This window comes from Struthio camelus, chromosome 1, assembly GCF_040807025.1.
Source record: "Struthio camelus isolate bStrCam1 chromosome 1, bStrCam1.hap1, whole genome shotgun sequence".
Lineage (NCBI taxonomy): Eukaryota > Metazoa > Chordata > Aves > Struthioniformes > Struthionidae > Struthio > Struthio camelus.
The window spans coordinates 223,107,063-223,121,751 of NC_090942.1; the positions used below are offsets into that span (position 1 = coordinate 223,107,063).

At 40.6% G+C, this 14,689-nt stretch overlaps 1 protein-coding gene across 6 annotated transcripts in view; it reads right to left on the bottom strand.

The window, feature by feature from the left end:
* Positions 1 to 14,689, bottom strand: part of C2CD3 (C2 domain containing 3 centriole elongation regulator) — a 52,451-nt gene that overhangs the window by 15,576 nt on the left and 22,186 nt on the right. For 4 of the 6 annotated variants that reach the window (XR_011138785.1, XM_068930806.1, XM_068930804.1 and 1 more), the window contains exons 21-29: positions 13,819 to 14,087; positions 12,633 to 12,722; positions 11,031 to 11,651; positions 10,146 to 10,463; positions 5,710 to 5,848; positions 3,977 to 4,041; positions 1,926 to 2,131; positions 759 to 859; positions 88 to 252 (exon numbers count right to left, since the gene is read on the bottom strand). Coding sequence is in view for 5 of the 6 variants with exons in the window: in XM_068930806.1 (XP_068786907.1) it covers positions 88 to 252; positions 759 to 859; positions 1,926 to 2,131; positions 3,977 to 4,041; positions 5,710 to 5,848; positions 10,146 to 10,463; positions 11,031 to 11,651; positions 12,633 to 12,722; positions 13,819 to 14,087 (1,974 nt within the window). In the remaining variant the exon portion in view is untranslated. The remainder of the gene's footprint in view (positions 1 to 87; positions 253 to 758; positions 860 to 1,925; positions 2,132 to 3,976; positions 4,042 to 5,709; positions 5,849 to 10,145; positions 10,464 to 11,030; positions 11,652 to 12,632; positions 12,723 to 13,818; positions 14,088 to 14,689) is intronic. The other 2 variants (XM_068930805.1, XM_068930809.1) reach the window with 2 other exon arrangements.

Consider the following 14,689-nt stretch of genomic DNA (forward strand, 5'->3'; position numbering starts at 1 on the left):
AAATTAGATGCGAGATTTCTTCAGTTTCAAGCTCTGCTTTGCAAATCTAAGCCTTGCATCATCTTTTTGGCTATGCCTCTGCTTTACCTGAGAGCAGACAGAAGAGCAGTGCGCGATGACAGCGATAATGAGTCCATCTTTGCCGCTCGGTGCGCATTCCCTTCTGCTTGCTGCAAGGATTCGTGAAATCTGCGCACATTCTGCATGTGCTCTTCATGGCGAGGTGTGTGTGTCCCAGGGGTACTAATTCTGCTAGGAACGGGCACACATTTGACAACAGATAGCAGCTAATTTCTCTAATTGCAAAAAGTCTCCCAACTGAGAATATCCAAAATCTTTAAATGCATTAAAGAGCCACTGAAGGATTGAACTAGTTCATCCAAATGTCACAAAGCATGGCATTTACAGAGCGTTTCAGATTTACATTAAAATAAAGCAAATGGCAGTCTCCCTGCTGACTAATAGCGGTGCTGATAGGAAATCTGCAATGCCTGCTGGGAGCTGCAAAGCCAGCTGTTCAGACCAAGTAAGAGTGCTACCTGCTGCTGGCCTGTCTGAACCCTGGCAGTTTGCTGAGACCGATGCCCTGTCCAGCTGCTTTCAAGACTCATATAGGAAAAGTATCATCTCCTACACATGCTAAATAAACCAACTATGACTTAACAATAGACTTCAGCCACATAGAGCCAACAGGCTTCGGCTACAGAGATTTCTGAGCCTTGAAAAAGATCAAGACGACTAGCAACCAGCTGACTTACCGCTCTCGAGTAGGAACGCTGACTTCATTCGATAAGGTATTCAACATCTGCTTGGAAAAACTTGTAGTATTGCCGGGAAGTGCTGCAAAGCTGACCTTCACCTAGAATAAAGAGGAACAGTGCACGTGAGCCTGCCACAGTAAGAAAACAGAAGATTTAAAGTAAGATCTTGCTGGACTAACAAAAACTTAAGTTTTCTAAAGAGCTTCAAATTGTTAAAGGATTTTCCAGCACTGAGCCAAAATACCATTTAAGAACACTTTTATTTCGGAAACATTTGTTAAAGGGTAGATTCAAATATCAGTATGAAACCTGTTTTTCAGTCTCTGTTGCTTTGTAATCACAGCTTCCAATGTACATTTTCCAGTTCCAAGCCTGCTGTATAAAACAGCCATCCAAACAAGGGAAACCTGACAATTCAGTAGGGAACGGCACTGACATTGGTATAATGTAAAATCATAAAACCCACAAAACGTTAACTAGACAGGAGAAGATTCCATCTCTTTGCTTCCAGTAATTGTATGTGTTATGTGCAGCATGGGAAGGGTTGTTGGTTCCCTCCTCACACCCTGTGAAAGAGTAAACTGAGGGAAAGTAGGGTGTAGGGACACATGTATGTCACACCCCAGAGCAACTGGAAAGTCTAGAGAAAAAAAATGCATGCATGAACCGGCAAATCTTCCAGAAAATTTTTCCAGAAGAAAATTTCTAACCAACAAAAAAGGCTGAATTTACAACACACTTTGGGCAACAGCTGCCAACCAGAGCAGCAAACAGAGCAATGCCAGGCCTCCAGATATACAAAACCACAGAATATTCTCCTGACTAGCAATTAAAAAAAGACAAAGACAAAAAACACTGCCCAAGAAATCCAACAAAGCAACAACAGGGCAATAAGAGCTGCTGGAGATGATCACGAACTAGGTTTGAATGAACTCTGTAACAACAGTATTGGCCTGCAGTTACTGTGGAGAAAATAAAGCAATATTCTTAAACATGGAATTAAGTATTTCTGGTACGGTTACTCAGGCTGATCCCTTACAGTGCTGCCAAGCTGCTGTGTTTCTGCATCGCTTCGGAAACGTGGAGAATCCCTGATGACTATTAGCAATCTAGTCGGATATGCACAAGTTCGAAGAAAAGGTTCAAGGAAACTGAAGTACATACTGAAGAATTTGGTGGCTGGGTCCGGATCCTTGCCTGTCTTTCTTCTTTGAGGTTACTTATACTTTGAAGAGGGGAAACTGCTACTTTGATCTGCCCTCGGCACTGTCCGCTGAAGTCTGTAATATTGTACCACCCGCACACTAGCTGGAAGCCAGAAAGAAGAGGAGATAGGTCCACAGATGCAAACCCTATCACTCGCTCAGTCTCTGCGGAAGAAGAATATAAAGCACATATTAATTTAAACTGCATTTAAAAGAAACATTTTCAGGAATGGTAAAAATCAGTCAGCCCTTGAAACACTTTCAGACTTTACAGGGACAGACATCTAAAACTCAGAAAATTGGGTTAAAAGCTGCCAGCTCTCATGAGGCAAAGAACAAGTGAAGATTAAAAAAAAGTGAGGGGATAATGAATGAGAGAGTTTAAGAAAACAGAAGGGAGACTAAGACTTAGATTTAGGTTGCTAGCAGGCTTCAAACTAGGATAGCTATGATGTTTGATGGAAAAGACGACGACTGTTTCAAACAACTGGACCAGCTCCCTCCCTACGTATTTGCCAAAAGTGGCTGTTGCTATTGGAGTTAGCAACTGTAGCACCTACATTGGTACACTGGTAATAACTTATAGCAGAACGAGGGCCTTGCTGCAGGTGTAACAAAGCACATGAGGGTTACATACCCTATGCAATACATCAGAAAGCCTAAACAAGGGTTATAATAAAGGAAAAAACATTCAGCTTGAAAATAGGCTAGAAATAAGAGACAATCAGAGATTTAAAAAAACGAATGTGAAGGCCAACCTGGGGACCCCAGCAAGTGTGTTCTGCAGCCAGAACTTTATTCTCACTGCAGGAATGCATGTTTCTTACCTATTCACTTTGCCAAAACTTTGAAAAATGCTGATTTGTCATTGTACTGTTGCATCTTTTGTGCAACATTTTGTCTTTTCTGTCTTGCAGATTTATCTGAAGTACAGCACAAACAATCCTATCTGAGAAGAGGACATTATTTGGGTTACTTTAGCAGTTACATTCAGCTAAAAATGTCTCTGCAGAGACAATGAAAGACCAAGGCAGGGAGCGAGGTTGGCAGGAGAATCACAGTGTAAACACGGTTCTCTGTATAATACAGAGAAAGGCTAAGTTACATGGTAAGTTTATTTTTGAAGCAAAAAATTAGCCAGCTAAGCTTTAATATATTAAAACAACCCAGTATTTTAAATATCACATCTTACTAGTTTGAACTGAGGAAGTAGGGCTGTCTTCCCAAAAACAAACATATAGATTTTTAAACATGTGTGTGCTTGTTATCACTTAAATATTAAAGGATCTAGGCTAACAACAAAACAAGCAAACACCACTTTGAACTCTTCTTTAGTATCTTTATAATTTAACAATAAACAGGAGGTACAGTAAAAAGCCATATAAAAAGCTTACATATGTTGTTAGGTTTGAAATGTAATGCCTTCAACTGCTCCAGTAAGTGCTAATGCAGGATACAGAAATAATTCTTAAAACATATCCACGCCACTATAAAAGTGATTACAATTGGAGTAAAGACCACTAAAAAATCCGTCTGGTGAAAATGGTGAAGTAGCCTTTCTTCAGGCAAAATTGTTTATAAATGATATTTTTACCTTAATCATCCCTATGTTATCACATGTCTCTAGAAAATAAGCAAAACATGCAACATCTGCACGTTACTGGAACAGCTTTAACTTAAGCATTGCTGGCCACGCTTCAACCAACTATCGAGACCAAAAAAAAAAAAAACCAGCACGCAAAAGACACAGTAAAGAATGCCCCTTCATTAGGGAAGTCCAACCTCCAAAATCTTGTCAAATTAAAAATGAAATGCACTAGTGGAATACAAACAAACTAAATCTTGCCAGAAGATTGATGGGGTAAAGAAAGATGCTGAGGGGCAGGAAATCAGTTGGTACTTAGCTCTTCTAATGGAAGGCAAAAATGTCTTTACAGTTGCACTCTCCAAGTTACTCGTGGAGAGAGATGCTGAAAGACACTCCTCCCAGCGTTGTACTACAAACCTTACCTGCTTTATGCCACACTTTGAAGACCAAGGTTTGCTGTGGATCCAAGAGAAGTTCTTTGGACAATCTGTTAGGAATAAAATCATAATTTGCTATGCAAAGTAGGAAAAGCGGCAAGAATAGTAAAACGTCTCTGAAGATTCAGTGTCATTTTACCTATCCAGACAAGCCAGTGTCTTCCTCGAATCATGGGGAAAAAGATGCAAGTGTGCTTTCAAGAAATCAGTTACTTTATTTGCTTTTGGCTTTTGCTTATCCAAAAAGTACTTCCCACTCCTCACTCTTGTTGCGGATTTAAAAGCTAGGACATCAAAACCATCAACAAAAGTGGGAAAGAAATGGAAAAACAGTGCATCTTGTGACTCCCTAAGTATGGTGATAGCAAAGCACTGGAGTTATGGTTGAAAGCTAATATTTGATGCCGATTTCTGGGGAAAAAAAAAACAAACTTTGAATACTGAAAGGTCAAATGTCATCACTGAACAGCTTTTAGGTTGCTTGAAGCATTTCAGGTATGACTCTGAGCCTAAGCAACCTCTGAAACAAAAACTTTTAAACTTCAGTTATCAGAGTCTTTCCATGGTTTGATCTTCGCATTACAAAACCCCTAAAACCAAAAACTCAACTCAGCAGTCTGGCAGCAAAACTCCTGGGCAGGCACTAGTATATATTTGCATGTGTTCTGTAATGGACAAAATAAAACGTCGAGTATGCCTTCTTGTTGCCTGTATTGGACTTGTTCCACCTAGTTTAGAGAACACCTTTGGCTACTGTTTTGGAATTAATTTTAAAAGCCAGTATAGAAATACTAGAAAAACCGTAAGATTGCAAATACAGTTTATTACTGAATATTACAGTTTATGACTTGATCTGCTGGGGTACCTTGGGGTGGTCGTTTCATCTGCCCTAACTTAGGCTCAGATATCTAAGTCTGAGCTACACCCCCTGTACTGTCTTTATACTCACTAGAGAGAAAGAGGCATCCTGAGGGAATGACTTGTCCTGTCGGAAGCAGGCATCTAACACAGGCCAAGCGATGCACTGAATGGAGGGCCCTGTTTCTCCCCAGGGACCGTAGAGAAAGCCTAGGGTGAACAGCTCAGACTCAAGACACTTAACTTCCAGATATCTAAAGTTAAGGCGGGATTCACCTACCCTAGAGTGCTGGTCCTGAACCACGGCATACTTCTAAGCATGGAACAGAGCAAAAAGTACAGAAAACGCCAATAAATTGGATCAACGCTAAATTAATCTTCCCGAGAGCCCTTTAGTTATTATAAGCCCCTTCTTCCTGGTGGGGAAACTCCAGAAGAGGCAAACTTACTGACTCACTCAAGGTGAGCCAAAACACAGTGCAGACAGTAGTTTAGGGCAGGTCAAACCACCCTTCATGTTAGCTACAAGACCCCGCTTCCTTCAACAGCATCTTCCAAATTTAAGCATATGGTGATTGTGAAACACGCAAACAAGGATTTTCAGCTGAGAAAAGCTGAATAAGATGGCCCTTCAAAGCTCGAGAAAGCGCCTTTTAGAGCTTGCTGATCAAAAGCTGAAGCTTCTGCATGAAAGCGGGTCTAAGTGTATGAGCTGATAAAGCCAACGAGCAGAAATCAAAACAGTATAGGCCCAGTAAGTGGAAAGGCACCCCTAATCGAATATGTTCTTTTCACACTGAGCCACTGGCTCTCAGACCAAAGGCTCTGCAAGTACGTGTGTGCAAGTCCACATCACTTACCTTGCTTGCTGCTGAAAGTCCCAGACTGGTGAGTCTGTATTTTCTACTACTGAAGTGGTTACTGGAGCATCTGCATCAGCAACGGCAAACGACACGTAGCTACTAGGTGCTGTTACTCCACGTTCGGTTAAGGGACTCCCTAAAATCAGACAGAATTAAATACAGAATTGTACAGAGGATAAACAGTTTACTAATAATTAATTCTTTTCCTAAAGGCAGGTCAGCAATTAAAAATATATAATTAATAAAGAAATCCATCATATAGGAAATACTCCTTTTCATTGGTAGAGCTGAAAAAGCTCTACATTTACACGGAGAGAGAATATCACAGAAAGCTTGCACAGAGCAGAAACTGGAGCACAGAGAAGCTACCTGCCTAAGATTATCCAAGCCACCAAAGGCAGAGGTAGGAATAAAAGCCAGGTCCCTGGGTCCCTATTGCAGCGCTTGATCTACCTTCTGTGCTAGGCTAAAGTGGCTGACAGTCCTAGCTTTTAAATATACAAAATATCCAATGTTACAAAAGCTGGTTTGACTTAATTGATCCAATGTTACAAAAGCTGGTTTGACTTAATTGCTGTTTTTTTGGGGATAAGATCACTTCAAATTTAACTAACTACTACTGAGAGGAGGAAGACAGAGTGCTGATGCGTGACTTTGCTGGGACAGTGATTCAGAAGAGCTATAAGGACTGTATGGGCGTGATTTGCAAACTTCTGCTGAGATCTTCTATTGATTGCTAACTAAACAGGCACCAGTATTACCAATTAGAACAATTTCCTGCATTGACTGAATGAGAAAACATGCTCCCAGTGTTAAAGGTAACCCAACTTTTTTACAGCAGCTATCAGATCATTTCACAAAGACTGAAGTATTTAGACAATCTTAATATCCCTTCAAGGCAGAAGCAAGTACTATCCTCATTTATCGTGAAAGTATTTGAATACAAAGGAGAAAAAGCAATATTTACACTTTTATTTAAAACCCTTGCTGGCTTCCCTCCTAATTTTCCCTGTTGGTCATCATACCCACCAAAGAAGTGGGAGTTTGTGTTACTGATAACTGTCCCGCAGTGGTGTGCTTTGAGCAGGGATAGTGTGCATGGATGGTAAAACACTGGTCACCATCACCGCTTCAAGGGCACCTGTGCTCTCACTGGCTCTGCTACTGCACAAGTGGGAAATTCGAGGGAAGAAAGTCTAGTGTAGCTGAGGCTTTAACGTTTTGGCCAAAACATCAAAGTTTATATTAAAGAAGGAAGGAGGGGAACTTACTTGCCCTCATGTCCTAGTCCACTGCTTGAGCAGGGAGCTATGCACAGCGGGGCTGCAGTCAGGCTTTGCTGAAGTCCTTTCTAAGTCACTTCAGGAAATACTGTTTTTAATCCATGCACAAACTAGACCTTTGTGATTACTAAGCTAAGCAACCAGGAATGGCATTCACTCTACAATGCATCAGTGAAAGCTTTACGAGGCTTCCTGCATAAACACATCAGGGCTGGAAATGCAAACGCTTTCTCCCTCGTTCATCCTGAAATAACCTGGGAGAAGGCTTAGGAGAAAACAGATAACGAATTAACTAGTCTGCCTTAATTGGGTATGTTTGCACTTAGAGGCAGATGATTTGTAATCAAGGAACGCAAGGTCATATTAAGGGACAGAGCTGGACATTCACCAAATACTGGGTATTATGGATTAGAAAGAGTTGAATGAAAGCTGTGGAAAGCATACAGTCATTTGTACCGAAATTTAAGCTGACAAGGAGGAGAGATGCTTAGGGCCTCCAGAGGGGTCTGGGCTGTGTGAATGCTCTCAGGGAATTCAGAGTGCGAATTGGAGGATTTCTACCTCCCTACTATTTCTCTTCCGCATGGGACCCTTCCTCAGGCACGCACCCTCTTAGTTATGTTCACATTAGTGAGATTCACTTGCTGCAGTGTGTCATGACTTCTAAAGCTGTAGGAGCATTTTACTGCTTGTGGAGCTGTTGAGATGGAGAATTTGCAGCTGGCAAAGTCTGCTAAGAGAAGTGCATTTAGCCAAGGAGAAAATAAGGTCAGACTTTGCAACTGAATACCGTTCATACACGGGTTGTCACAGATTACTTCCTTCTCTCTGCTTTCCAAGGACTCAGCACGTGGCTTTGGACTTTTCTAAAACCTTGTCGGCCAGAAACTAGAAATTCTCTTTTTTCCCCGAAGTTTGATTCTCTGTCAAATATGATCAAATGTGATTGATTCACAGTGGTGGACTGTGTTACTGCTGCTTTATCCCTTGATCTTCAGGATTTGCTGGAGAACTCTAGAGTGCTTGTTCTTGTTTTTCAGTACGCGCAATGACTTCATTTTAAAATATGCATACAGAACTCCTCTCAGTTTGATAAGACCGTGGACACGGCAACTCAAGCACAGGTGTGGATAATGTGTGCTCAGCTTAGAAACAAGCAAGACCTGCCCGGGCTAGCTCACCGTCTCTTGCATGTAAAGGCAGACCTAAACATCAATCTTGTAGTCAAAGGCAAAAACGAGCATTTCTCAAGTCCTAGAGTGCTTTTCTTGTAGGAAAAAAAACCGCCTACAACAAACAGAGTTGTTGGATCTAATAAGAAGACTCAGCCACGATCAAAGATGTCTTACCAAGGTTGATTTAGCTTAGCAACTCCTAATCCCTGAACTTTGCAAAGAAGTTACACTTAAGAATTAGTTTCATTCCTCTTTATAAAAGCGGTATTTGAAGGAGGAGGCGAAAGAAGCAGTTGAGGCGTGTGACTTGATGCTGCAGGAACAGGTAGTGAAAAATAAAAGCTTTACAGCTAGGGCACCTCCTGCATAGTGTGGTCTGGATCTGTAGAATGCTGTCCTGATGTTCTCTTTTAACTTTTTGCATTTTGTAGAACTTCACATGGAGGTAATTTGACTCCTTTCAAAAATTATGAAATTTAGGCTGCTATTTTTGGAAGATGCAGAGAAGGAAAAGACTTCTCAGGCAGGAAAAATGACTTAAAGACAAGAAATATCAAGAGATTTGGAGAATCATTTTGCATCTTCACCCAATTTTTTAAAATTGGGCATCTTAAGTAGTTCTTCCAAAATTGCATAAAGTTTGTCACCATTAACATACTGGACTGGAAGTGTATTCTAACAGTTTTATCTGTAAGGCAGTAATGAAATTGTTACTACGAAGAATGCGAATTCTTGTTGAAACTAGTTTATATTGCATCTTTTCTAGTGTATCAATAGCCACTCAGTTACATCCGAAAAGCCAAAGGAAAGATAAGTTGTTTGAAGATGGAAATATTGCAGTGGCATACATGAACAAAACAAACCTCCTTTATCACATCAAAGATTTTCCAGAGGCAAATAATGTTGCATCATGTTTCCAGAAACAAAGACTATGAATTCCAGAAGATTACAGAATTATATAGCTTATAAAAAAAGCCATCTATGGTGCATTACTGGTACTTACATCACGGCTTTTATTTGACTCTTAGTTGTGCTATAAGTATCACACCCAAAAATGCTGAGTGCTCTTTTCTATCCACGCACCTAGACTATGGAACAGTTGACCTAAACAAAGACATTTCCAGGAAACTCACTCACTCAAGTCAGTCCCTTATTCATATTTGTATTTAGGTAGCGTGCAATGGCACAAACAAGGTCTGATCACTCCAAATGCTGAGCAAACACAAAGTGATCAAGCCTTACAGCACTCAGAAGCAGGCAAGGTGAGGGGCTGAGCACTTAAGATGTTTTAAGGGGTTTAACTCTTCTTTAACAAAATAGGTTCATCTACAGATTGCAACTTGAGGGAAGAAATAAAAGGCTCCAAAAAATTACAAACTCACTAAGTTATGTTACTGCACAACAAGCACCAAGCATCATCTTGCTAGGAAGGAATGTTTTAATATGTTTAGAATAAATTCAAAAGTGCTGAGCAATTCTTTGGTGATCCTCAGCACAGCGAATAGGCACCTAGCTGTAATTTTCACTCTACAGAGAGGGAAACTGTGCGTCAAGCCTAGGTGAGTTCAGACCGCTCTGTACTTAACGTTGCTCTTCCTCACTGCTGTGTCTGGCAGTCTCTAGATAGCACAAGTAAGCCAGCTTTACAAGCTGATTATATGTTAAAAATGCAGAATTTGCAAGAGTCTTTGAGATGAGTATCTCAGGGTTAAGTTATTCAGGTAACACTTAACTTCAGAATTCAGCTGTCATCTGTAATGGTGAACATTATTTTATTTATACTTTGTTTTTCATTAATAGAGATAGGCTGGATAGTTTCACTTCCTGCTCGTGGGGCTGCAAAGCCAAGCTCAACACCCATTTCATTCATTCATTGTGATTGAATAAATTTGATAAGATTCTTGGGTTTTCTGTTTTTAAATTGTTCTTTGCAGTACCTGTTACGAGCAGATTCCAGAAGAAAAAGGGTTTTTACCTTTTAAACTTAGATGCATTGCTCTTTCCACGAGGACAGTGACAGCAACCGTGTTTTCCAGAAACACCACGTCTTCTTCAGGTGGTTTCCTGTTGGTGACTTCTGAATTTACAACACCCAGTTTCTGACTCTGATTTTCAGAGACGTGTTGGTTCACCTCAGGAGCTTTCTCCGTGGCTTCATCTTCACTACTGCTGTATTCCTCAGCACAGCGAAGTCTGCTGGTCAGGGCAGCAGAAGTGGAAGAAAGCGCAATGTGAACACGTACAGCAGCTCCTGCTAGGTTTGCAGCGTTGCATCTGAACAACGGGTAAACCCCTGCAAGAGAATTCGCAACCAACCAGCTAAACAAGCCAAAGGAGAAACAGCATCCTGGAAAAAGCTGCTACAGTTCATTACAGTAAAGATCTCCCATCAGACCAGCAGAAAGAATTTTGATTTTCAGTATAATTTCTGTGCAAGGTATTACCAAGTGCATTATTAGGAATATCAGCTTGTAAAGGCAGAAACAGAGAGCAACCCCCAAAACGGTATACCTTCATTTTCCCACTAGCAGTTCAAATTACTGTTTTACAGCACATCAGCTTTCTGTAAGTGCTGGAAATAGCGCCTCTTTACAATTTTATACACATATATGGAAAACATATGTGTATAAATATATGTGTATAAATATATGTATGTATGTGTACATATACGTGTGTGTCTCCCTTCCCACTATGTCTAAGCATACTCCAAAGACAAGCTAATGACCTGTCCACAGAGAGGAGGGGGCAGCTGAGTCAAAACAAAGCTATAAACGTTTTGCTTCAGGTGACTAGAGAAGTTAAGCAACCAAAAGCATCACTAAAGAGGAATGAAATAAGATAATGTTCTTTAGGAACTTACCACTAACACTTAGTGTTTTCCTTGACCTCTCTGCTAATGCTGTGAGGTCGACATAGGCAGATCCAATAAGACGATCCGTATCAAGTGGTCTTTCCACATCATTTTCTTTACCATATGCCCACCACACCTGGATTTCTAACTTCTCCTCTCTGAAGAACCAGCGCAGCCCTTGGCTCCTTCTGAGAGTCACCCTGTTTGGTTTCTTAAAGGTCACTGTAACATTCTTCTTGTCGTCACTCAATGTTGGCCTCCTAAGCAAAGTCCACATGGCTTCCTGATTATACAGCTTATACCTGAGGTAGCAATAAGTACTTTTATTCAGGTGCGTCTGGCCTGCAAGCAGCACGCAGTGGACTGGCAGCCATACTCTCGGGGTAGAAATGGTCACGATTGCTGGATTCTCACCCTGCTCCCATTCGTCACTATCATCCATACTGTCTTCGTGGTTTTCCTCACTGTTCCAGCCTAAAAGCTTAGCGGCTTCCAAAACACGTTCTCTGTCATTGTGGTGAGCAAAAGTTACAGAAAGTTCCAGTCCTCCCACAACGGTCTGTATGACGTTTGTGCAACGAGAAGGCACTAAGTCCTCAGAGAGGGTAACTGGGTACCAGCCTGTAATACCTTCGGGAGAAGAGATCATAATTAGCCTTATCCTGCCTTCTGAAAAATGTCAGGAAAGAATTTTTCACACTCCGGTTATTAGTCCAGGGCCAGTATTTGGAAGCGAAAGTTTGGAATTCGTCAAGTCATTTCCAAACTGAAAAAGTAGCAAGTTGTTAGACCTCAGAAAACCTCAGAGGTAGTTCCAAAGGCATTTTACTTTTCAATTCATTAATGATACTCATTTTACAACGAAATCATATCCCACGAATCTTCAATTATAAAATTAAGGATTCTCAGTTTTTTCCTCCTCTCTTCCCATTAAAAATAAATGCAAAATTTCATGGTTGGAGAAAACAAGCACTAAAACTATAATGACATTAAAGCAGAAACGAACAAGATGATAATGAAAGTATCACTACCACATGACAACAATCGCAAACTAAGACTAGACAGAAGTGGTATTTTACATTTAGTTAAAAAAAAAAAAAAAAAAGGCTAAGCCAACTGCTTTCTAACTTATCTAAGCCTTTCTTTCCAGCTTTGTCATCTCAAAAGCAATCACTGGTCCTCAACTGAACTCAATGACTCTTGGACTTTCAATCATAAAGTAGAAAATAAACAGCACTGAATAAAACATTAAGGAGGTTAACTCAGCCAGTTCAGCTGCCAATTGAGGGGTACATATTTCTCCACTTTCTAGTCTATACAGTGCCTTACTCTTAGTAAGGTGCAACTAGTTGCTCTCTTGCAATTTCTGGAAGACCCACGTTAGTGGTACAGAATATATTAATCACATAGTTCAACTGCTGTTATACATCCAACACCCTGAAAGCTGATCTTCAAACAACTTCCATTATATGAGTTTTCTAATACAGGATTTTTAATACAGATATATACAATGTCTGAGAGAACTTTGGCCTAAAAAACCAGAACCAAAATTGTATGACACAATTACAAGAGCACCTACACAGAACGTCAGTAGTGTAACTGCCACATTACCTGATCTTCTTCTCAGTAGGTCTCTGGTTGGAACAGTGACTGTCCCAAGAAGATAATCTCTTGATGTCCGACCTGCCAACGTGTCAGTGGCTGGAAAATATAAAACGTTGCAAACAGGACAAATTAGAATGCAAGATTTAGAAGTGATTCAGAGACTATCTCTTTCTAGAGAAAGCTGCATGACATCAAGGGTAGATAGTTCAGCCGCCATACTGAAAAAAACTTTTAGCCCACCAAAAAAGGACAAAAGTCAAAACAAATGGCCCAGGTTATATCAGGCCCAAACCAGCAAGAAACAGGAGCGTGACCAAAACCTGCCTGTAAGTATTGCCAGTGCATATTCATTACAGGACACTTGCTCCATCTTTGCTGAATTTGGAGAAGCTTTTAGGGAGTATTTCCACAGATGCACATTAAGTAACCGGTGGAGAGCTAGTGGTATATATTACTACTCACTTACCCTAACAACTTGCCGCTCCTGACTTTTCTCTCTCGTGGAGTTAAAAAAAAAAAAAAAAAAAAAAAGAACAAAGAAAAAAGCAAAAACAAAATAGTAGGCTGTGACCTCTTATTTCAAGCTAGCCAAGGTCAGACAACGTTAAGGGACACTATCACGTTGCTTACATCAAGAACATCACCAATGAAAACTCTGGGAGACGTACGAAGAAAATGATGGTTCAATGCGTTTCAATCTTCTTTTTGAATGACTGTTTAACTAATCCCTCAGTGTTTCATGGAGTAAAACTCTAGGGATTTCAAAAGGCACTAGTGATTAGAGCAAGAAATTGAAAGAGAAACCCAACTCTTTCATGGTACACCTCTGCCTATCTGCCATAGGTTCGCTGGAGGATCTTTTTTCTGAACCTCCGTTACCCCATTCCATAAAGTTGGGGCAATGGGGCATACACATACGAAGGCAAGGTGCTCCAGGAGTCAAAGTGTTATTACTATTAATTGCACTATCTTTTCATTTAAAACAGATCTTGATCACCTGGAGTTCTGGAAGCCTTAACTTTGTACATGGAGAACAGTACTTCCCAAAGCCTCCTCTGAAGGCCAGTTAGGTAATTACTTCTATTACTGACTGCACAAAATAGTCTCTCTTCTAAACTGAAAATTAACGGGACTGGATCATTATCCACAATAGCAACGCCATTTGGTCACTGGAATCACTGGCCTTGCTTACCTGACTTGACGCTCTGATGGTAGATAGAGAAGATGATATTGGCAGAGTGCAAGAGTTCCCCCAGAGAAGAAGCTTCTCCACTACTTTTCTGAACGATGAGGTTACAAGGAAACTCTATGTGGTCCTTGAACTCTGGGCAGAAAGTATGAGCCACAGCTCGCGTGTTGCGTCTCTCCCCCTCAGGGAGGAAAGAGAGGTGCACAGAGACGTAGGTATTAACTCCTGCACCTGCATAGTACTGGATGGAAGGGTTCTTTTCTGCAACAGCTCTTCATTTAATAAGAGAAAAGAAAACAAAGAGGAGAATGAATATGACGTACAACAAAACTAGGAATCAATGCAAATAAAGCAAAGGTTTTAGGTCTTCATGGTGAAAAGATGAGACAAAATAAAACAGTGGATCCAGTCTATATTCCTGGGCTTTGCCTAACACAGAAGTGCTTAGAGAATTTCTTATCTGTGCTATAGCACTGTTATAGGTTGGAACAGATGGAGGTTCCAGCTCAGCGTATTTTTCGTAATTTTTTTTGTCTGAACATGTTAGGAACATGTATGAAATAGTAGGAGTAACCATCATCAGGTCCATCATTGGTGGCTGTGTTCTTGCCATTGCCAGGATCTGAAGACCAAGGTGGGTAAGAAAGTACTCGGCACCTTTGAAAAACATCCCATACTGTAAAAACAACAGTAGGATAACTTCCCAGAGAACCTACTGCAGAAAAAAGCAAAAGGCCAAGCCAGATTATTTTTATACACTAGTACTGATAAACAAAAGGAGGTGAACGTGTCAAACAGAAGCATTCACAACCAAAACAGACCAGGTAATTTTCTTCAGGCATATGCCTGAAGAATCAGGATTTGCAAGTCATTC